This window comes from Gossypium arboreum, chromosome 7 (genome assembly GCF_025698485.1).
Source record: "Gossypium arboreum isolate Shixiya-1 chromosome 7, ASM2569848v2, whole genome shotgun sequence".
NCBI classification, from domain to species: Eukaryota; Viridiplantae; Streptophyta; class Magnoliopsida; order Malvales; family Malvaceae; genus Gossypium; species Gossypium arboreum.
Window position 1 is genome coordinate 3,858,423 of NC_069076.1, and position 23,357 is coordinate 3,881,779.

The 23,357-nt window shown below is 32.7% G+C and overlaps 2 protein-coding genes and 1 pseudogene across 3 annotated transcripts; 1 reads left to right on the top strand and 2 right to left on the bottom strand.

Annotated features, from left to right (window-relative positions):
• The first annotated feature begins 1,305 nt into the window (after positions 1-1,305).
• Positions 1,306-4,532, top strand: LOC108487156 (NADH dehydrogenase [ubiquinone] flavoprotein 2, mitochondrial-like). Its single transcript, XM_017791421.2, has 10 exons — positions 1,306-1,450; positions 1,557-1,589; positions 1,728-1,793; positions 2,080-2,196; positions 3,079-3,156; positions 3,249-3,354; positions 3,471-3,517; positions 3,655-3,732; positions 3,848-3,913; positions 4,050-4,532. The coding sequence occupies exons 1-10, from the start codon at positions 1,385-1,387 to the stop codon at positions 4,155-4,157; spliced, it is 765 nt and encodes a 254-aa protein (XP_017646910.1). The 5' UTR covers positions 1,306-1,384; the 3' UTR covers positions 4,158-4,532.
• Positions 4,382-7,255, bottom strand: LOC108484793 (transcription factor UNE12-like). Of its 2 annotated transcripts, none has more exons than XM_053030914.1 (6): positions 6,691-7,255; positions 6,380-6,487; positions 6,018-6,083; positions 5,706-5,771; positions 5,262-5,339; positions 4,382-5,176 (listed from the first exon to the last, which is right to left on the bottom strand). In XM_053030914.1, the coding sequence occupies exons 1-6, from the start codon at positions 7,021-7,023 to the stop codon at positions 4,943-4,945; spliced, it is 885 nt and encodes a 294-aa protein (XP_052886874.1). In that variant the 5' UTR covers positions 7,024-7,255; the 3' UTR covers positions 4,382-4,942. The 2 variants fall into 2 exon arrangements, with proteins under 2 accessions (XP_052886874.1, XP_017644184.1); XM_017788695.2 differs by having other exon boundaries at positions 6,380-6,502; positions 6,691-7,252.
• A 2,373-nt stretch (positions 7,256-9,628) lies between these two features.
• Positions 9,629-16,955, bottom strand: LOC108458157 (uncharacterized; annotated as a pseudogene).
• Positions 16,956-23,357: the final 6,402 nt, after the last annotated feature.

Here is a 23,357-nt window from a genome sequence, read left to right on the forward strand (position 1 = left end):
CACATTAGACATTCACTAGCCACTTAGTAGGCTAGTAATCAACTTGTAACTTTCGAATAGTTTAGTGACCAATTTGTAACTTTTTAAAATTGAGTGACCAAAGTGTAAACTTACTAGTCATTGAGTGATATTGATTGTCACTTACTCAAATAAAGTCAAGAATTGAGTGGAGAAATTTGAAGCAAGCCCAAATTGAACCTATTTTTTCAAAGGTCCAATAAATGGGCGCGATCAATAGGGCATAACAAATCACGCTCTAACAAAGAAACACATTAGACCAAAGTTTTTCCCTTATCTTTCAACTTTATGGTTTAATTTTCTTTGAAATATCTAGAAACTTCGTTGATTTAAACACAAAGCCTTAATTAATAAGCTCTTTGATTTCCATCCACCGTCATCGGATGGTTGTCTAACTCTAACATGTTCCTCTTCTTACCGATACTTTCTCTTTAACCTTTTAGATTGAGCATTTGTCTCTTGAAACTCTTCAACTAACTTCTAATTGAATCTAGTACACTTGAGTTTTCTTTTTTAAATATTTTGATTCTCTTTTCACTCATTTTATTTTGTCCCGTTGCTCATATAAGACTTGTTTGGGTCTTTTTGAAACATGTGACTTTTTTCAAATTTTTATTTGCTTTGTTGGGTTCTTTTTGTTTACTTTGATCATGGTTTTGGTGCAATTTAATTATTGGTTTAAGGTAAGGTGTGTGAATAGCTTAATTGTGAATTTTAGTGGGCCTTGGTTTTAGCTTAAAAGGAAACGATGAGTGTGTTAAAAATAAAGGGTGGTCAAGTTGGTTGGACCAGAGGTGAAACATGGGTTGATAGTGGCTTTGCTAAGGTTTTGGGTTTGATTTTTTGACATTGTTTAGATTATCAGGTTAAAGAATAATAGTGCAAAGTTTGAGTGACCATACTGTGAACTTAATAATAGTTTAATGATTAAATTGTAACTTTTTAAAATTAAATGACTAAAATATAAACTTATTAATAATTGAGTGTTCAAATTATAAATTTACATGCCCTATATTTGACCTCCGTTAGCAACGTAATGGGCTAGTGATTAAAATTGTAATTTTTTAAAATTAAATTATTAAAATATAAATTTACTAAGTGTAGGTTACGCAAAATAAAGTTAAGAACTACGTGGAGAAATTTGAAGCAGGCCCAATCCAAGACCAAACTGAGGCCCAATAAGTGGGCGCAGTCAACGGGTACGAGCAAATCACGCTCCTCGTACACCCAGAAAAGCGCACTTGTAAGCTATATAAGCTATTGGTTTAAATGTTTGTTCTTTCCGTCTTTTATCATCTTCTTCTTCCCAAAATCTCTCATTATCGAGTTTAACCAAGGAAGGGTCTTAAAAACTCCTGCCTTTGAAATGCTTTCTCGACTTGCGTCACAGCGTCTTATCGAGGTCCGTCAAGCTTCCCGTCTATCTGCTCAGGTATTCATCTAACTTTTCTCTTCCATTTTCCCGCTCTCAACCAAACACTTCTCCATCTCATTTTTTCGCTCTTTTATTTTATTTTATTTATTTCCCTGTTCCACAGGTGTATCGATCCTTCTCCACTGCCTTGAACTATGTATGTTCTAATCCTCCCTGCAATATATATATTTAAGTTGCATAATGTACCGCAAATTCCTGGTATTTTCCTCCATAAGTAATACTACTAGAAAAGACGGTTGATTGAATGAATTTGGCGCGATCTTTTTTGCTGTAGCACATTGATGGCCCAGATAACAATCCCGACCTTCCATGGGAATTTTCAGAGGCAAACAAAGCAAAGGTTAGTAAATGTATGACTAGATTCTTAAAATTTGAGGAATTCCTATATTTTCCAATAAGTGTAATATAGTGACGTCAAATGCCATTAATTTACTTTCTCTACTTAGATAATCTTAAAGATTCACATTTCATGTACTGTTGTTGAAAATTGGTTTGTAACATCATTGCTTTTCTGGATTTTATGTAATCTGAATCAGTTTTTAATTTTACTTTTAGTAGCTTTGTAAATTGTAACGGTTTTTAATCCAAATTTAATTCTAAACCTAATCCTAATTTATTATTCATAGGTCAAGGGGATATTGTCTCATTATCCATCTAACTACAAGCAATCTGCAGTAATACCTCTGTTAGATCTTGCACATCAGCAGCATGGAGGGTGGCTTCCTGTATCAGCCATGAATGCAGTATGTGGCATGAATGCTATTAACTTGAATTCATTTGATGACATGCATTAATATTCCTGAACTGGTAATTTTCAAATGCTTAGAGATCTAGTGATATATAGTTTATATGAAGAGACCTATAGTTTTGTTAGATATGGAAACTAACCAAATTTGGAGGCAAATTCAAGTGACATTAAATGTTTTCCTTGCTATTTGGTTTCTGGTTTCAGTAAAATGCTGTTTTTAATCCAAATTGCATCACCAACTCGTATTTTGTGATGTATGTTGCATTTTGGTTTGTAGGACATGGCTGACATGCAACTAATATCTAAAAAGGGTTTATTAGAGCGTTCACCACGCCCGCAAGTTCCTTATGTTTGTCCCACAATGTTACCTTATGCTTGGCTACTCTTATCATTGTTTCAGACAAATTCCATGCTAGGGACTCTATGAAATGTATCACACTGTAGTTGATTTACATATAGGACTTACAAAAGAGGAAAAGCCTTAGCAACTAAAGGACTGGAAGCCTGATAATTACTTCTAGAACTATTTGATCCGGTGCTCAATTTGATTGAAAGAATGAAATGCAGAATTATGCAATTGTAATAATGGCCTTGTCAATAGCTATTTTTCCTTTATCTGAAATCACATAAGAGAGGTGGCTAGATCTGTTTACCCCTGAAACAATTTACTTAGTACTTGGGTAATTCATGTAATATTAAAGGATATTTCTTCATTATGCATCACTCAGTTGTTAGTCTCTGCCTGAAATGAAGCTTTTGTTACGATAATTGAAATCCATGAAATTTTCATTTAGCTAATATTGAATGGTGCAGTCCTTTTATAAAGCAGAAGCTAAATAAATTATACTTATAATGAAACATGTAATGAATTGTGCAGGTGGCAAAGGTTGTGGGAGTTGCTCCTATTCGCGTGTATGAGGTTGCAACTTTTTATTCAATGTTCAACAGGTCAAAGGTTAGAATTTATGTGTATGTTTTGCATCTTGGGACCTCTTTTCAATGATCAAAGTTGCAAAACCTATATGAATTTATTCAATGGCTTTTCAGGTTGGCAAGTATCATCTATTGGTTTGTGGCACAACACCATGTATGATATGTGGTTCACGAGAAATTGAAGGAGCCTTATTGAAACACTTGGGGGTTGAGCGCAATGGTAAGTGTTGTAGACATAGTGCTTGCAGTTTATACACACATCATGTAAAACTCATGTCAGAGTTTGAAGTTTTAGATAGTATTGAATATGAAGTATCTATTGTTTTTATCATTCAGAGGTAACAAAGGACGGTTTATTCTCGGTTGGAGAAATGGAATGTATGGTAAGTCTTTCCCTTTACATGTTTACTTCTTTTTTACTCCAAAATGCCAAATTTTATTAGAAAATCTATTTATGCTAACCTTTTTTTTTTCCTTAATCACTCTCACAAATTTAACAGCTTTGTAAATGTTTTCTCAGGGATGTTGTGTAAATGCTCCTATGATTGCAGTTGCTGATTACACCAATGGATCTGAAGGATATACGTATAATTACTATGTGGGTTTCTGTAGAGTTCTTTTCAACTTGCCTGATTAACCATAACTAGGCAGTGTGCTCAATTGATAACCTACTGGAATTTTAATATGTGCATTGCCATATTTAAACAATGCAGGAAGATGTTACTACGCAACGAGTTGTTGAGATAGTTGAGATGTTAAGAAAAGGAGAGAAGCCACCGGTAAGCAACTAGATCAGAAAATTGCTTGGTTTTCCTCACAGTACTTTGGGATGTTTCGAGTTTATCATTTTTTTTTTGTTTGCATAATGATGCTCATGCCACTAATGTTTGTTCTAATCTGACTTCTATATATCAGGTTGGCACCCAAAATCCTAAACGTATCATGAGTGGACCTGAAGGAGGAAATACCACTTTGCTAAGTGATCCAAAACCTCCGCCTTGCCGAGATCTTGATGCCTGCTAAAGTATGGAGTTTTCATGTTCCTGTTGAATTTTTTAAGCTCAAGCAGCCTTTTTTTTTTTTATCTGCCAATATAACATCTGGTGGATTTTCCATGGAATTTCAACTTGGTATAAATTATTAGATCACGAAAATGTCTCTGTACCGGATGATTGATGTCACTGTTTTGCATAAAAATTCTTTGATGGAAGCAAAGCCATAATTGTGGCATTGGAAATACCTTAATCTTCTTTTAAGCTCACAAAATGCCAGCATGTTGTGTGATAAATTTGAACACAAACTGTTTGACAGCAAACACAATGCTAAAACCGAGTCGTCACCGTCACCCACCCCCGGTCTATTTTTCCCCACGTCCAATTATGGTTATGTAGAAATTAAAAAGGAAGTCAAATTACATTCTGGAAAAGCACCATCAAGTATCAGTTGGACCATTGTAAGAAGCATTTTTGAAATGGCCAACCAAAAATCAGAGCCACACTAGGAAAGTGCTGCCATCATCATCCACTACCCCTCACCATTTTGATACAAAAAAGAAGACATAGCCAGTGATTTGACCATATAAGGGCCTGCTTGTATTTTTTAAGGGATTGACATTAGACACTGTTTTGAACCCCCCAAAAAAGAAAAGTTGAAAAGAAAGGCAAAAAGGCAAGAGCTATTGGCATCTGACTTTGATTGCAATTTGAACCCACAACACAACTTATTTTTGTTTGGGGAGTTAGAATCGGACAAATAAAATGTGGGGATCCCTATGCTTACCTTTTTTTTCTTTTGTTTTTTTCTCAGGTTTATGAAGTGGGATCTGTTTCAGGCTTAACAATAGAGGAAGAAGTATCTGGTGGTTGTGTGTCGTAAATGGCCTTGGCCAGTGAGATAGGCATGATACAAAGAGCCTTTGATTGAAGGAATTGCATGGCAGCTCCAACATTTTCTTCCATGAGTTTAGCTACATGTCGATCTGTGCCATCATTCGACCACTTCTCCCATGCTGGTTGGCTTCTTCCACTCTCACCTCTTTCATCCTGGTGTACAATACAGGAACCTCAATTGCCTAAACGAATACCAAAATATAGAAGAAAATATGTTCATACACATACAATTCATTACCTCAATTGAGGATAGTGGGATGTCTATCACAAAGGGTGCCACTGCAGCAGCTCCCCCCAACCTACTCATGGTCAAAACCTGTTCAATAATCACATAGATAAGTTCTTCAAATGAGAATGGCCATTTATTTCTCTTCACTTCCTTAAAAGGGATAACATTCATGACTCGAATCCCTTGAAGAATTAGTAAAAGACCTCCACAGGAAAATTTCAGTGACGCTTTAGCAGTCTTTAGCTAAAGAGAAAAAAGGAGTATGCGAATTCAAATCCACCAACACGGATCCGAATATATTGACAGAGGAAAACTTCTGAAAATACAAGGCACATTCAACTGGTAAGGATATCAAAGACTGATCCCATAAACATGAGCAGCAACACAATATTCAGTAAAGCAGAAATATGAATAGGAAATGTGAGAGAAAACAGGTAAAAGAGTTAATGATACCTTGACTTGAAGCCTCAGGAACTTCACATAATCTACAATTTCATCAAGCATGGCTGCTCTATCAGTCTACAAAAGAAGCATACATGACCTTAAATGGAGTAAGATATATTATACATGGTTTTCTTCCGAAGACATAAAATCTACCATTAAAGTCACCCATGTTTCAAAAAGATTGCAACTTAGCCAAGTTAAACAACAATAGTCAACTGTAAAGTTATTACAATACGAGGAATTAGGACATTAACCCATTCAATTGCACACAGTTAGAGTAACAGAAGTAAATTTACGACGCAATAAGCATAAGGAACTGACCTTGTTAACAGTAGGAACAAGTTCCTGCAACGCCCTGATTCTTTCAGCAATTCTCTCCCTGCGCAACTGTGGTTTAGTTCAGCATGGTTAGTCACAATTGCAACCATTTGTTGAGCAGATTCACTTTACTTTTGCAATTTCATGGCATAAGAAGTAGGCAATCAAATGCAACTTCACCACCTATTAGATTCCCTCCTACTAAAAGGTGATATAAATGAACGAGGCTTTACATCATATCATTATATTGCTATATATGACTTTATCTCGGCTAACATTCATGATACTCCTAACTTTAATGCCCTTTGATATTTTTTGTTATTCCAGTGTTTGCTATGATAGTTTATAATAAATTTAATCTTTACCCGTTCAGCAATGCTGTGTGGATCCGTGGCCTGTCCTCTTCTAGCGCGCACTCTTGGACGCATGGGCGGTGGATGTGGTGCTGCTGCAGCAACTGCTCCTGCCATTGGCTGCCCATGGAAAACCTGGAAAGTTATATATATATATTATGTATGTACATGTCACCACCACCAATGATAAAATTTAAAGAATATATGATAGCACTATGGACTATGGATCATAATTATTTGAGACCACAATCTGTAGTTTAGATGATGAGTATGATGGTTATTAGTAGAATAAGTTAACAATATAAATTACCATTGTTTCTTACGTTTTTTACAGAAGCAGTTCTGCCATCAACCACCCCCTCGCGGAAGCGCTTGCCGCTACCGGAAGCTTCCTCTTGCTTCAAAAACCCGCCTTTGCCTTGCTCCAAGCTTAATCCCAACGGAAAAACCTGTCCGTGAAAGGCACCGCCTCCACCGACGCCAATTCGTCCGAGATGGCCTGCTCCATCAGCGGAGTTGAGGTGCAGAAACATTGGCGCTCCAGCCAAGCCACCGTCTGATCCCGCTAAGCCCGTGTCAGTATGCGCAAAGTGTGGCAGCCCAAGGATTTGGTCGAGGAAACCATCAGCGGGAGCCTCGTTGGGGTTACTAGCCATAAGGAAGTGGAAGAGATAGCAAAGTAAGTGAGTTGAAAAATGAGTCGAACTGGCGAGTTAGTGCTACCACACCTACATACATGCGAGACAGAGAGAGAGAGAGAGAGAAAGACAGAGAGGGGTTTTATGGTGGATGAAAATGCAACTCTTTACGTAAAAGGGGATGGAGTTGGATCAGAATTACGTGGGAAACCATTTCTTTTATATTTTTGGTCTCCTTTTTGTGATTTGTCACCATGTCCATGTTTTTATAGTCAGTGGTCAGAAAACGGCGGCGATTCTTTTTAAATTTTGTAATATTAATAAATTCCGGCCAACTAATTACCGTTGTGATTCGTGCGTTGTCTGATGAGTGGGAAACAAGACTCTGCTTTGCTTGCTTTCTTGGCTATCCATTTGCATTTAAATTTTATATTTATGAAATTTCTTTAAAAATATTTTAATATTTTTGTATACATTCTTTAGGTATGATACTTTTGGTAGGTAGTGGTATTAAATTAGTTTTAATTCAATAATTTTTTAAAATTAGTTTTTAAATGAATACATTTTAAAAGTTTTTTTAATGATTTTATAAATAAAATATTTTGTTTGAGTTAAATGGTAAATAAATAATAAATTTTATGTTATTTTGGTACATAGGACGGGAATAGTTTTAGTAAGTGAATTGAGATTGTGACAATTGATTCAGTTTGATAAGTGCTTAAATTTTTAATTATTTATAATTTTTTCCTTGAATTATGTTGTTTTGTTCTTAATTATGTTATTTATTATGTATTTAGGGAATAATTAGAGAAAAGTGAATTTAAAGTTTATCTTTGAAAAGTTTTTACGGTTCGGATTTTCAACACATTGTAGATTCAATATTTTAGCCATAACTTGAGCTGCAAATGTTCGTTTTGGATCCATAAGTGGTGGATTTAATCGTTATACTTTAATATTGTTATTTTTAGTCTTTATATTTTTTTTAAAATTTAAAATTTCAATTCTGACCAAACGATAGTTGTCAAATTTAAGTTCTACTATTTTCAAAATCTAACGCTGCAAATATATTATCACATGTATAATGTTATATTAGTTATTTATTTATATATATCACCCAAAAAATTCAGTTAATGAATTTAACTATCATCATTTGTATCAAGACATAAATTTCATATGAACTAAATTGTAATCTTACGCATAGTATACGTACCAAACGAATTTAATTTTTATTGCTTAAGTCAAAACAAACATTCAAAAGTTGAAAAATACATAATTAAAATAAACTAAATTGAAGTACAAAGATTAAATCCATAATTTACGCATAATATAAGGACTAATCGAAGAATTTGACCAAATATATACAACATATCATATATCTATTAGTTTATGGGGAAATAATTAGTACACTACAGGTGAAACTTTTAGACTCTACAAGCAGGGTTAAGAGGGTGGCAAGTGTCCTATAAAATATTAAAAAAGAAATAAGATGCATGGCAACTATTTTGCTTTGCTTGTATTAACTATTATTTTAATATATACTGGTAATTTTATCACACGCATATGCATATGAAAACTATATATATATATATATATATATATATATTTGGTAAAGAGAAAATGAAAAAAATCAACTATATAAAACAATCGTATCCTTTCTCCCCATGTAGTAACTCAATAACTTCCTCGGGAGCCTCATTAAAAACTTGTAGACTTGATTTCCAACTCAGACTGAGTTTGGCGACTCGATCAGCCACCAAATTCCGATTTCTAGAAATATGGTTAATCTTCCACTGTCCTTCCGCTCTCATGATACACCGCACCCTTCTAAGAACAGCAATCCCAGAATCCTCCAAGTTTAAATCAGACAAGACTTGCACTATCTCGAGATTATCAGTCAAAAGAGAGATTTTTTTGTATCCCTTATTAAGCAAAATAAGAATTTCATCAAGGATGCCCCAGACTTCAGCTTCAAATGGAGAGCAATATCCAAGAAAACGAGAGAATCCCACTATCCAATTTCCGTCATGATCTCTAGCCACGCCCCTTGAAGCAGCACATCCAAAGGCTCTGGCCACAGCTCCATCCGTGGAGAGAAAAACTATATATTTAAAATGCAAAAGGACATTTATAAGAATATAACTTATTTTAAATAAGGCTAATTTAAAATTTTTTTAATCGAGTTGGTATTTAATTAATTCATGAAACTAACTCAATTTACAATAAAAATACTAAGAATGGGGGTGAAAACTGATAAACAATAAAAATACTAAGAATGTGGGTGAAAACTGATAAAGTTGAGTTTTATGCATATTAATAGCTTGGATTCAAGCCTCATTATTTTCTATTTTATTGATTTATTTAAAATGTAAAAATACAAAAGTACCCTTATAAAAATAAAACTTATTTTAAATATGTAATAAAAATAAAAATAAAATCCCCATGCAGCCTCTCATTCCCTAAAAATATATTATACTGAATTGATTTTTTTTTTTTTTTTTTTGTAAAATCTAAACGATTTCTCGTGTGTTTGTATATATATGGTAATGAAATTTAACCCCATACAGCAAAGAAGATTGTTCTGTGCAAACCAAGAGGGGAAACTGAAGCTATTAAATAATTGACATTTTAATCAAATTAAAAGATTATATATTAAAACAAATGATTTTGTGTTAAAAATGTTACAGTAAAAAGATACTATAAAGTTTGCCTGCCTGCCTTATCATCTTCTCATTCTTTCCCAGACTTTGATTTGACAAATCGCAGGTCAGCCTAGCCGGCCGGAACCTATCCAGAACAAAAAACCGATTGGCGGCCTTTCTTACGTTAATGAAAGATATGTAAAAAGCTCGCCGAAGATGATTGTTCAAAAGCATACCAAACCAAATGGCATAGACATCTCTCTATTAATCTGATCTTGGTCTATTTGAACCACCTTTCTGATGGTTGTACAGGGGTAAAAGCCACTGTGACCCGTGTTTCCGTCTTCCATAACACCGGCAATAAAGTATCCCTAATGCTGCCATACAAGCAATGGGAATTGCCCACCTGCCAAAAATAAACATATGCAACTTCAAAATGATTACGAAGCAAAAATCGGTCACACTCTATTAAGAATGAACGGGCGACTGCTATACGAGAACAAGCAAGTGCAAAGTGTTTATGTTATATTTTACCTGTCCAAATCAAGGATGGGGCTGTAAACAATAGTTTCCCAAGCGGATACGATGAAGTGCCACACAGGATTGTAGTAAAGAGACTCCGCTGACCAGAACATCCTCGTATATGTCTCTAAGAAAATAAATAGTATCCATGCCGCCATTTCGACCAAAATGAATTTTATGATGAACCGACCAATCACCACCATGACAAGGGAGAAGGCCACCAACCAATTGAAGAGCCTTTGATTGTATTCCTTGATAAACAGAGAACGCGACTTTCCCAGCATCTGCAATATTATGGTACATTCGAGGAAAACATATTAAGTAGCAAAGATACAAGAGAATACAAATTGTTGCAATTTCATTACAAAGCACCATAAATGTATCTTTTCCATCTTAATAGGCAATTTCAAATTATCTGTTACCCTTCTCACCCATACAATTCCTTCAAAATCAGGGTGTTGAGTTTAATTGATATTATTTTGGTCCCCATTCTTCAACAGGGACAAAGAACATGACATTACTGATCCAAGCATTAAACTGACTCGAGCTCATTTTGAAATGTTCTCGTAACACTCCTAGTCAATAATATTGAATGACCCTTCCATCTTTCCCATTAAATATTGCAACAGAAAAAGGAAACTGAAAATAAAACTGCAAGGTGTCCTCTTTACCTTCATTATCCGTTGCTCGTAATTGGCTTTCGAAGGCCCAACACACTCCTGCTCAAAGCTTTGGTTACATTGCTGTAAACCTGCATCAAATTTTGCCATAGTAGGAAGTCTAAGAACTTGAAGCTGGTCCATTCTGTCCTCACATTGGGTATATAGTGCCTCACACAGCCTTGTGGACTGATATTCATTCGTCATAATGACATTCTTAAATACCTAAACAAAATTTTTAGCATTAACAACATGAGAATTACAAAAGCTTGTAGTAGGACGTATTACTTTTAAATCCAGATGGACATTTATATAAGATAAAAAAGAATACGGCTGGCATGATAAATAGTTAACCACAAAAATGCCTTCATAAAATTTCTGCCTGCTTGAAGAGTAGGCAACTGATCAAACAGCTGAAATCCGATAAACCCCTACGTCGATTTCCCATCCAAAACGGAACCTTGGAAAACTCAAGAAACTTCATAGAAGGTAAATGTGATAAGAACTAGACAAACTTCTAATACGACTGCCAATTTAAGTTTCCCACTAATTTTCTTATAAAAAATTTCCTTGCCCTACCACTAAGCAAGATTTTGAAATGTTATGAAACCAAGAAATTGAATACCCCAGGTAAGAAAAAATGTGAATGTATGAATTGATAAATTATCATTGATAAAAATGAAAAGAAAAGGTGAATGCCCCCTCAAAGTAGTCAGTACCTCCTTCATTTCTTCATCCAGTTGGTCAGCAGATTTCTTTGCATGGTGACGGCCAAAATGTTGTTCCTCAAAAGCCTTCATTGCTTCCTCTCGGGACCTTTCATGTGCATCTTGTAAGGATTGCTCTGGCATGGGTAATCTTAATTTTCCCATCCTTTCACTGTATAGCTTCAAACATCGCTCAAGAATCCCTTTATTGAAAACCTCTACGAGAGAGCCCGTTGATGGGATCTCCCCTTTATTCAAAGCATCAAGTATCTATAAGATTAAAAATAAAAATGCATATTAATAACACTAAGTCGGACATCAATTAAACATGATCTCTAACAATGACTAATTTAAGAATTCTCAGAATTTGAACATAAACTAACCTGCTCGAGGAAAGAAACAAATTCCTTTCCGTTTAAATACTTTCCCTGCACGATTTTTGGGCGTATAATACTAGCCACAAGCTCTTTCAATTGCCCTCTTTTCTTAACATACATGGGATCAAGGTCGTCATCCTTCAGGTCACAAAGCTTTGTTCGCATGAGATGAGGCTGTAATTCGAATTTCAAGCAATTAGATACTAAATGTTTACATTTTACAATAATTTTATCTGCTTTGCAAAAATAAATAAATAATAATCATCCATTTGCCAACAAATAACATAGACCTACGGGAAAAGGTGTATATGTGTTCCATTATCATAAATCTCACTGTAAGCACACACAAATGACTTTGCTTTTCGTATACCACCACATGAAACAAAATATAAATGCTAAAAAACATTTACATCATACGCATCAAATCCATTTATTTTTCTGTTCAGAATGACGACAGCAAGTGGAAATGAGAGAAAAGGGAAAGAGCCAAGGTAATATTTGAACAAAACAAACATATTTGAAACTCATACTTGCGGTAAGCTAAATGCCGTGCTGTTATCCCCCATTACAGCTAATGAGTCCCGAATCTGGTTCACCTGAAAAAGTTCCAGGAACTGTGAAATTCTAATCCAAGAAAATGTTAGTCTAGATAGAGCCTACAAGAACAGTCATAGAAGGAATACCTGATCAATATTTTTGTCCCCTGAAAATAAAAAAGACACACCATCACAAGATCATCAGAAAAGTAAAGCAAGATTAACATAAATAAGCATCGGTCCAACAATGAAGCAAGACTGAGAAACTAACCATCACTGTTAGGGACATGCCTAAGTGCCTCATCCACCATTTCTTTCACTGATTTTCCTTCTGTATAAAACCCATAAAAATGTCAGTGAATTGCCTCTATATAGTGTGGCAGAAGCAATAGCCTAATTGGAGCAACACGCTTCAACTCCAAAATGAAAGCATTGAGTTCAAATTTGCTCTCCTTAACAAACAAAAAATTCAAACTAAATAGAGAAAAAAAAAGAGGAAAGAGATGCGCCAAGAAAGGAATGTCCCTCAAACCACAGCATTCTAAAAAAAGATTAGGAGTATAAGAATGGATCACAATGAAAGTTTAACCAGAAATGTATACAAGCACCTAAAATCAATAGGAATCTGATATAGAACAGAAGCTAGAAAGGGATAACTCCGATGCAGATATAATATTACATGCAGTGGCAGTGCTATCATGTCCAAGGTCCATTGACATTTAAAGTAGCAGGCCCTTATGACACCTCAAAAAACATATGCTGGAAGACAATTATGAGCTTACGCAGAAAATCACGCTGGATAAGCCACAAAAGTTTTGCAGGTTCAAAAGCAATGTCTTGCCCCTAAAAGAATGCAGTTATTTGTTAACTTCCACAACAAAATAGCTTCATTGCACAAGCATAAATATGAAAAATATTTTAGGGAGCAATAAAATACCTTCACTCTGTTCTCCATGTAATATTAGTCAAGCAAACCACAAGAAAGGTTAGTGTCTATATTAACAGGAACTAAAAAGTAAAATACACCAAGCTTGCTCAGTGCATATAATAAATTGATATTACTTTCAATTTAGTACATGGAAGAAGCACAAACCTTCCATAAAATTCTTCAGCAAGCTCAACAGCAAATGACAGCCGAGATATGTCAGCTTCACGAATCTAATGACAGAATGCACAAACAAGAGCATCAATAAAGAATCAACCCGTTGAAGGCTGCTGCCAATTCTGTGTTTCAACACTTTTTAACCTCAAGTCCACAACCTAAGGCATAGACTGCAATTCTATATGAAGACTTTAAATGCTAAAATTCGCAGCATCACTTTTATAAGTGTATAGTATGAGAAGCACTTGGAAAATACCAGGATAGCACTTTAATTTCAGCCGAGGTGCAGATTTGCAGAATTTCTTATGAAAACTGTTTTTTGAAAACATTTAGCCTCATGGAATTTAACTTGAATTATAAGGGTTAAAACACTATCATTTCAGCTTCTAATATCTCAACTTTCCAAATAAGAGCATTTGAAAACAAGGAAAATTATAGAAAATTAACTAACCGTCTCAGGCAGGTTGTAAATTAGTACAGAGCTCATAACAGTTGCCAATGCAAAAATCCTGCATCAACAGGAACCAGAAAGGTAATATAACTAAATGTATACACAATAAAGAAAGTTGAAGTACATATGTTGGATTTACCTATCGTCGTATACATTTGACTTCCCAACACTTTCAAAACCCTCGGTGTCAAGGTAGAAAACAGAAGTTCTTACTCCATCAATATCCACTTCTAGCGGGGTTCCCCAAACCCAAATTCCTAATACGGATGAGTGTAAACATCAACTGTGTAACCATTATGCATAATTGTAACATCACTGCTGTCTCTTACCCTTTGTTTTTGTGTCACGCATGTGTCCAACACCAAATCCTGAGGGATAAACAGGAAAAAACATCCAGAACAAGTCATCAAATAGATCCCATTCAAAAATATAAGAAATGTTGAAAGTCACAACAAGGTCTATGAAACAACAAAGTAGCACATGGTAGTGAGAATCCACCTTCATCACAAGACAGTGAAAGAAGTTGATTTAGCAGAAAAGATTTGCCAGAACGGTAGGGACCAATGACCTGAATATATAAATCCAAAAAAGATTGAAAATGTGTGGGGGAAAAAAGACCAAAGGAATTATTCTAGAAAAACAAATTAGGTAGAATTTCAAGTTAGATGTGTCATGTAACAGGAACAAACTAATTACTGTCAACTAGTTTTCACCCAGAATAAAGCATTCAAGACCATTGAAGAAATCGGTACATATTGTATGGTTTGTATCTTATATGCAGCAAATATTTCCACTATGATAGCCATAAATTATCAAAACTAATGATTTGCTGCATCAAATTTCTCAAATTTACCTCCCATCAAGATTTCAACACTCATACCAAGGATAAATTTCCCAACACTCATGCTAGTATTTCCATAACAATAGCAAACCATTTTTTTCATTCTTTTCTTACTTTCTTGAGTTGGCAAAGGGAAATGCACCAACTTTAGCACTTCACTTTTTGAGTCCAAATGATATTAAGAGCCTTTCTTATTTCTTTGTTGGAACATGCTTAGCAATTCATAATTTAAGCCTAACTGATATCTGGAGTAAGGTGACCGGAATAAACCAAATAAACTGCAAATCCATACTAGATGTCCGGGAACGGAATCAAAAACTTACAGCAACAGCTGAAATAGGGGTAGTTATTCTGCTGATGGCTTCCAAGCCTTCCCTTGAAAGCCGAAGCTTTGTATGACCAGGATCAGGCTCCACAATAGGAAATCTGTATGTATTAATTTATGTAAAAGAGAGAGAGAGAGAGAGACCAGCATCAGATTAAGTAAAGACAAATTGGGAATATGTGAAGTTATTAGAAAGGCATAAACAACTAGCAGGCAAAAGCTAAATTCAAATCAAACAGCTAGCTGTTGCGTTTAATTTACAACTGAAAAAAAATTCCTACAAAAGCACAAATATTTTTAGCTAATATTCAGCATATGCCCAAAAAAAGGGCCGCAAGTCCACAGTAAGTTTTATGGAAAAAAGCAACTTCTTATGCATAAGCAGAATGCTTTTCGAAAGAGCTAGAAACCAAGCATCTAATGACGATATTTTTCATTCAGCAGAATGGATTACAAACGCTCCTCTATATTAAAGCAGCAAAACACACTATTTAGACATGACGCAAACCAAGCAAGATCATATGGATTTCATTCTATAGCTTCACCTCTTTAGTTGCACTACTACAGCACAAATTCTATAATCAACAAAAGCTGCATTAGTTTCCAAAATAAATTTGCCTCTTAATTCCTTATGCTTCCCGTATATAGCAGCAAAACATTAAAATAAGCTTTGGAGTGTCGGCATAAACCAGCATTAATCATTTATAAGAACTTACAAGCAATAGGTGATCTAAAGACTCAAAGAACTAACTGCTCATTAGTTCCATCAAACAACTGGCACTCTCAAGAACATCACGTAGAGCAGGAACCCTTAACTGTAACAAGAATTCCAGAATCTCAATACTAAAAGAATCGCTTCATTGAAGGATTAATACCATGATCTATCTGACAAAGCAATTGCATATCAAATTTGAATCAAGCTTTAACCTTTTCAAGATTTGTTTTTGTCATTTAACATGAAGTTGCCAATACTTAACATCCCATATACAATCAAACCTAAACAGAAAGTCAACAGATTGCCTCTCAGAATATTATTTCGTGTTCAATCCTAATGGTATTAGACAAAATCAGGAACACATCCAAGAATTAAAAAAAAAAAAACTAATTGGCGGCAATAGCTACAAATAAATCAACAATGTGCCAACGAGATCTTTAAAAAAATGCAAACTAAAGTGTCTCGTTTTAAAGCTAATAAATAAACAAAACATATCCTAGTCAACTCCTTAACTACTCCCAGCAATAAAATCAAATTCAATACAGCATCGAAGTTTAAATACAAACAAAATAAACAGAAACAAAGGGAACTTACGGTTGATGAAAATTATCAATTGAGGAAGACCCAGATACCAAAAAGACGAGAAGAATCAAAAAAACAAAGATCCAATAAGAAATCTCCATTGTTAGCAAAGATCGCTATTTTCCCAATGCAGATAGAAGAACTATACGAATAAGGCAAACATGAAAAGAAAGAAATAAAAAATAAAAGGAAAGAAATAAAAAGGTAACGGCAAGAATGGGATCTAACGAGACCCTGTAGAAGAGTGTACGTTAAGCATCGTAAACCCGCATGAGAGGAAATTTCAGAGAGAAAAACTACATATGAAACCCAAAAGAAACAAAAATGAAGAAACAGGACATGAAATTTGGAGTGTAGAGCAGGGGATCCGTGCCTTCACGGATCAGAGCTTTTTTTTCCTCTTTTTTTTTTTTTTTCAAATTTTCTTGTTATTTTCTATGCTGGGGAAGTGGAAGGGTGTGGTAAATAGGGTTAAAAATGAAAGAAGAAGGGTGGAATCTATAATTTAACGGTGATGTTAACCGTCAAGTTGAGAACACTCGGAGGTCAAATGTATACGTGTCTTGTTTTTTTTTTGGTAAGTTGACTAAAGTACTTCTCTTAATTTATTTTATTTTATTTTTACAAATTTCTAAAATAAAATTTTTTATTGAACACAATTCAATTTGCCATGATTTAATTTAATAATTATTAAAAATATTAAAATTTATATATTAATTTTTAACAAATATATTTATTGCATGCTTAGTAAATATGCTACAATCTAATATTATTCTAATAAATTATAATATTGATAATTAGCTAGTAACATTGCTTAATTCTATAATACTGCATGTTGAATGCCATTAAAATGGTTCCAACAGTTAAATTGTTTGTGGATTGTTTCATCTTTGAAGCTGATGTAGATATATTTAGTATATACTAATAAGATTTTTGTATGTATATATTAAGGTAAAATACACTCAATATCATAAAATTATTAATAAATTAATAGTGAATCAAGATTCAACGATAAGTAGAAAAACATATCTTATACTCAAGTTAATTTGACGGTTAGAGTCGGAGATCAAAGAAGAAAAATGCTTCATGAAAAAAAAATTAAACTATAGAAGAAAAGGGGAGGAGAGCTCTCAATTGGTGCGAGTGGTGCAAACAAATAAGGTCATATAGCAATGATTTCAACAATTCAATGACTTAAATAAAAATTTTTGATTTTGTCACTTTTTAAAGTTAAGTGATCAAAACATAAAGATACTAATAGTTTGATGACATTGGGTGTAGTTACCTTATGTATTAAGATGATTGGTATATATTTAATATATATTGATTTTTTGAATTGATACAATGTTTAGAGCTACTCATAATCCATTTCAACCCTTAAATAGGAGAATAAATGCGTTTTAGTACACTAAAACTCACGTCTTCCTACATTATCAACAATACAAATATTAATTGAACTAAAACTCAATTGGTAAAATTAAACTGATTCTAAACATAACTTTTATACTATTGATTATTCAGTAAATTCAACTATTTCCATATAATTATTTCCAACCTCATTATCTCATAATATATAAGGAAGGTGATTTTTTGGGATCATATGGCAATGATATTTTTGGCTTTGTTTAGCACGAATCAATTGGCGTGAATGGAATTTCTCAATCACCCTCTTGAGTTTTTCAAGCATAAAAAAACTAGGTCACTCTCCTTTATGGCAAATTTATGTTGATGTTACTATCATGGTTTTTGGGACTTAAAGTTATTGTGGCAAATCACAACTTGCCACGTAAGATTTTTTACTAACAGGATTAAAGATTGGATAGAAGGGGGCATTATTTAATAGTTTAAATACCGACAAAAAAAATTAAGTACTAATCTGAAAAGATTAATATAATTTAGGTAGTAAATTGAAATAAGTAGTATAGTTTTATTGTTTAAGTCTATTATTTTTATATGGGTGCATGTTATCTAAATAGGTTTGCACTTAAAGATGGATTGTTTTGCATAGTTCATAATATTGTTATAATCAAAGTAAAGTAGTGGGGATGTGCGGTTCACCTTGTTTGATATAATGCAGAGAGTCGTCGAATAAGGTGATTGGAGGTGAGAGTGAGGTAGAGGAGAGGGAAAGAAGAAGTGGGAGTGAGTGGTCAAAGAAAGATCTCTCTCCACTGTCCACTTATTTCGGGCCTTATATAACCTTAGTCCATTATCCCTAGATGCCATGTGTTTGTTAGAAAAATCAATTTGAAAACAATGTTTATTAGGCACATTGAAAGTTTAATTTTTTTTTTTGAAACCTAGCCGTTTATAGTAATAAACTTTTTTACTTACTCAAATTATACCTGTGTTTTCGGAATAGACAAATTTATTCATTCTCGACTTTTAACCACTCAATCTTCTCCACTAATCTTGACATTGGTTTGCTAGAGTTATGTTCTATTCACAAATTGATGAAACCAATATGTGAACTTTCAAGGGTTGAAAACCAAAAGCGAACTCTATCAAAATATGGAATTTATTTTTTAAAAAATAACTCAACTATATTTTGATAGAACATCAATGCAAAAGTGATCTCTATTTTGCTCAAGCCCTTAGTCTCTATTTATAGAAAAAATGGTAAGAGTCTCAATCGAAGAAGGTATAACCGAATAATAATATTTAAATAAAAAAAACACACTCCCACTAGGAGTGCTTATAGAGGTGGCAACAAATAGCAACTCCTTGTTCTGGGACTTAGATTTGCTGCCTCTTGTTCCATACCGAGCCTTAGGCTTTGTCATGTATTAAATTCAATTCAATTATATGTTATCTGGTCTTTTAAACCAACTTATATAATTTACCCAACTCAATAAATATTTTTCTTATGCCTAAAATATTAATTATTCATTTAATTAATTAAATTATTTTTTAAACTAATTCTAATCTCATTAAAGTCATAATGACTTTAACATACTAGAATCTATGAGAAAATTAATTTAATTAACTTGTTTTTATGGAACTTTGATGATTTGAATTAATTTAATTTTCACATCGAACTCTAATTATTTAATTATTAATTAATTAATTTAATGCAAACCATCAATGTTATACTTAGCTAATGGAGGGCTGATTGGACAAATATAATTAGGGCTTAAATAATTTGCAAATTAAAATTTGATTCTTTATCTATTAATTACAAAATTAGTTAGTCATGTAGTCATTCCACTAAAGTACCATAATTGAGCTCTCCCCATTATATATCATTACGAGAGCTACTTATCAAGTGCTCGTCCAATGACCTTGCCATATATGTTCTACCCTCATAAGATATCATTAATCTCTTTAGAATGAAATCTTTTTTTTCCAATATGATTCTATTTTATCTCATGGTAACTATTACATCTTTTTTATAAAAAATTTAATTACAAACACATCGTAATTAAATTATTCGTCTTAAGACAAATGACCCATGACCATGTTACTTTTCCATATATCATCTAACGTCGATCAAGGTATATCATTTACCCTTATTTAGGCTATGAATTTCACTATTGTTAGTGAAGTCATGTCATTCAAAAGTCGTATACCCAACGTACCAACTCTCAGCTCTATTATCAATTGGACTTAAGCTTTTAATAAATCAAAGTATATAAGTCACGCAAATATAGTCTGTCACTTACTCAGAATTGATATAAGCCACACTATGAATGTCACAAGTGAATAAATTCATAAATCGATCCAGGATTCATTTTACTTGGGTTCTGTCTAATGTACTGTCAATCCAAATAATCACATCTATATTTTTATCTTCTAGGACTCATCCGTTCCAATGCCCAAGAGAAGGTATTTCCCTAATTGAATTTAAAAAACAACATAATAGTCTTTTAATCAACTTGCTCAATTTCAAATTAGACCATGGACTATTTAGATTATCAACATAATAGTCACAGTGGAAAATTAAAATTTTAAAAATCAAGTCGATTTGTGATATTTATAGTAATAAACTTTTTTTTCTGAAAAATACTTGTGCTTTGTGCGAGACGGATCCTAAACGTTCATGACTTTCAACTGAACGGCCTTCTCTGCTATTCTCGTATCATGAATTGCTTCAAGTGTGGGATCAAACAATTACGAACCAAATATAGAACCAAAAATGATTTATTACTTTTAGTAGGAAAGTAATTTTCTCTCAATTGAAATGATAAAATTATCATTCCCAAAAAAAATAATATGTTCTAAGAAAATAAATACTCACTACTTTCTATCGAATAACAATATTTGAAACTTGTGTGTAAAAAGTTTATGTAAATAGCTCAACCAAGGTCATTTTTTATAGGGAAAGATAGAAGAATCTTGATTGAATTAGTAAAATATAAAAGATAGAAGAATCTTGATTGAATTAGTAAAATATAAATAATATTTATTTAATAGAGAACAATATTTTACTCTAAATAGAATGGGTGGGCGACACACCCAAAGATTATATGTTTTCTAAATTTTAATCCAACACTTTATAATTTAATCCAACAAAATACATGTTTTCTATTTCTTAAGATAAATATTATTTAATTAATTGATTTAATTAGATAAATTAATTTTTCAATTAAATAATTTTCTCAACTCAATTTTAATACCGTTAAAGTCATGACAACTTTACCGTAAAAGAATATATGAGGAAATAAATTTAATTTCCATAGTCAACGGATTCACAATCACTAATTAATTTAATTCCATTTTCAAACTTCAATTATTTAATTAAATAATAATTCAAAAACTTAAAGTAATTCTCAAGTCATTTCTATACTCAATGAGAAAACATATTCATTTGTGAATTTGGCCCATTTTTCTAACTTCATTTTATTCATTTTTATTCATTTGATTATATATGCAATCCATTTCCAGTTTCAACAAGCTAGCAGAGGGACCAATTGAATATATATAATTAGGACTCAAATAATTTATAATCAAGTTTCAACTTTTCACCTATTAATTATAAACTTATTTAGTCATATAGTATCTTGTGGGAGCTCTCCTTAATTACATACCATTACAAAAGCTGCTCAATCAATGATTGTCCAATGACCTTGTCATCAGAGTGTCACCCTCATAGGCTATCATTAATCTCTTTGAGATAAATTCGTTCTTCCAATATGATCCTATTTTATCTCATGGTAACTATTATATCTTCCTTCATGAAAAGTCAATTACTATCAAATAGTAATTGAGTCATTTATCATAAAGACAAATGACCCGTGACCATGTTTATTTTTCATCTACCATGTAATGTCGACAATAGGATATCATTTTACCCATTAATTAAGCTATGAATTACATTATTGTTAATGATGCTATATACTGCAAAAGTCGCATACCCAACGCACCAGTTTTCAATTTCTTATCTATTTGAACTCAAACTTTTACTTACATCAAAGTATACAAGTTACACATACATAGTCTATTATTCACTCAGGATTAAGGCATGCCACATTGTGAACGTCACAAGTGAATAAATTTATAAAAATATCTAGGATCAATTCTACTTGTGTCATGTTAGTTGTATAGTCAGTTCAGTCAATTACATCTATATCTATATTTTCTGGGAGTCATCCGCTCTGATACCTAAAATATTTGACTTGATAGACAGCATATTAGTCTTTCAATTAATTTGCTCATTTCCAATTAGACTAAAGACATATTTAGGTTTATCTATTAATACAAGTTGTATTTTTTGTATTACTGTAGCATCGTAAAAATTTTGCTTTGGTCGCTAATTGAGGCGATTTCTTGAAAATTTGAAAACCGATTTTTGATTTTATTAAAAAAAGGAGTCGCCACTGATCTTTTCCTAGATGTGATCGGACACCTAATAAATCATCTTTTTAGAAAAGAAAATTCATTCTTAAAAAAAAATGAAGGCCAAATTTAGGTCTACGTTAAAAGCCAGAGAAAAAAAAGGGTTCGGGAGTTGTTTACGCACGAGGAAGGTATTAACACCCTCGCGACGCCCAAAATTGGTATCTCGTTAAACATGTATTGTCTTAATTTTCGAAAATGCGAGTACAATGTAACATTTAATCATGATCCGATCAAAACACGAAAATTTTTATAATTTCGATTTCTTTTGAGAAGGAAGTTTCGTTTTTAACACGAGCCGATGATATTCACCCATCATAGCGATGAAATCAACGACTTAATGTTAAATCGGCACGTTGTTTTATTTATTGAAATTAAAAAAATAAATAAAATATTTTTTAAAATAAAAATTCATAAATAAATAAATAAACGGTGCAAACAATGATATAATGAATGAAAAATATTAACATATAATATAAGAGCATTATAATAAAAATAAAAACAATATTTACAATAAAAAGAAAATAATAATAAAAATAATGATATGCTAATAATATAATAAGAAAAGCAAACTGGTACAGAATGGGTAAGAACACAAATAAAAGAATTAGAAATACATCAAGCAAATAATAAATACGACAATAATATTAAAAATAACAATACATGCGATATTAAACGTAATAATAGTATTAAACACGAAATAAAAACAATGAATATATATACATATAATAATAGTTAGTAAAATGATGGAAACATGATATTAAAAACACTAATAATGTTACCTATATACATACGTATATATATTAAAATATAAACATAATAATAGTATTACAAAGTATATACATAGTATTAAAAATATGTACATAATATGGCGTTAAAAATACATACATGATATAGTATTAAAATATTTACATAGTATATACATATTAGAAATAATAATAATGTTAAAAACAACTATTAATAATATTACATAAATATATACATATATATTAAAGATATATACATATAATAAAACGCATACTAATATTAATACTAATAATAAGGATAATATAAAAATATAT

What these genes read in the sequence shown, in the direction of transcription:
- LOC108487156 (XM_017791421.2), top strand. Translation starts at nt 1,385, where the DNA reads ATGCTTTCTCGACTTGCGTCACAGCGTCTTATCGAGGTCCGTCAAGCT. An exon ending in TTGGAGAAATGGAATGTATG is followed by an intron (nt 3,518 to 3,654) that starts GTAAGTCTTTCC and finishes ATGTTTTCTCAG; the next exon opens with GGATGTTGTGTAAATGCTCC. An exon ending in GAAAAGGAGAGAAGCCACCG is followed by an intron (nt 3,914 to 4,049) that starts GTAAGCAACTAG and finishes TCTATATATCAG; the next exon opens with GTTGGCACCCAAAATCCTAA.
- LOC108484793 (XM_017788695.2), bottom strand. Translation starts at nt 7,023, where the DNA reads ATGGCTAGTAACCCCAACGAGGCTCCCGCTGATGGTTTCCTCGACCAA. An exon ending in GAACTGCTTCTGTAAAAAAC is followed by an intron (nt 6,503 to 6,690) that starts GTAAGAAACAAT and finishes ATAACTTTCCAG; the next exon opens with GTTTTCCATGGGCAGCCAAT. An exon ending in TCCCACTATCCTCAATTGAG is followed by an intron (nt 5,177 to 5,261) that starts GTAATGAATTGT and finishes ATTGTACACCAG; the next exon opens with GATGAAAGAGGTGAGAGTGG.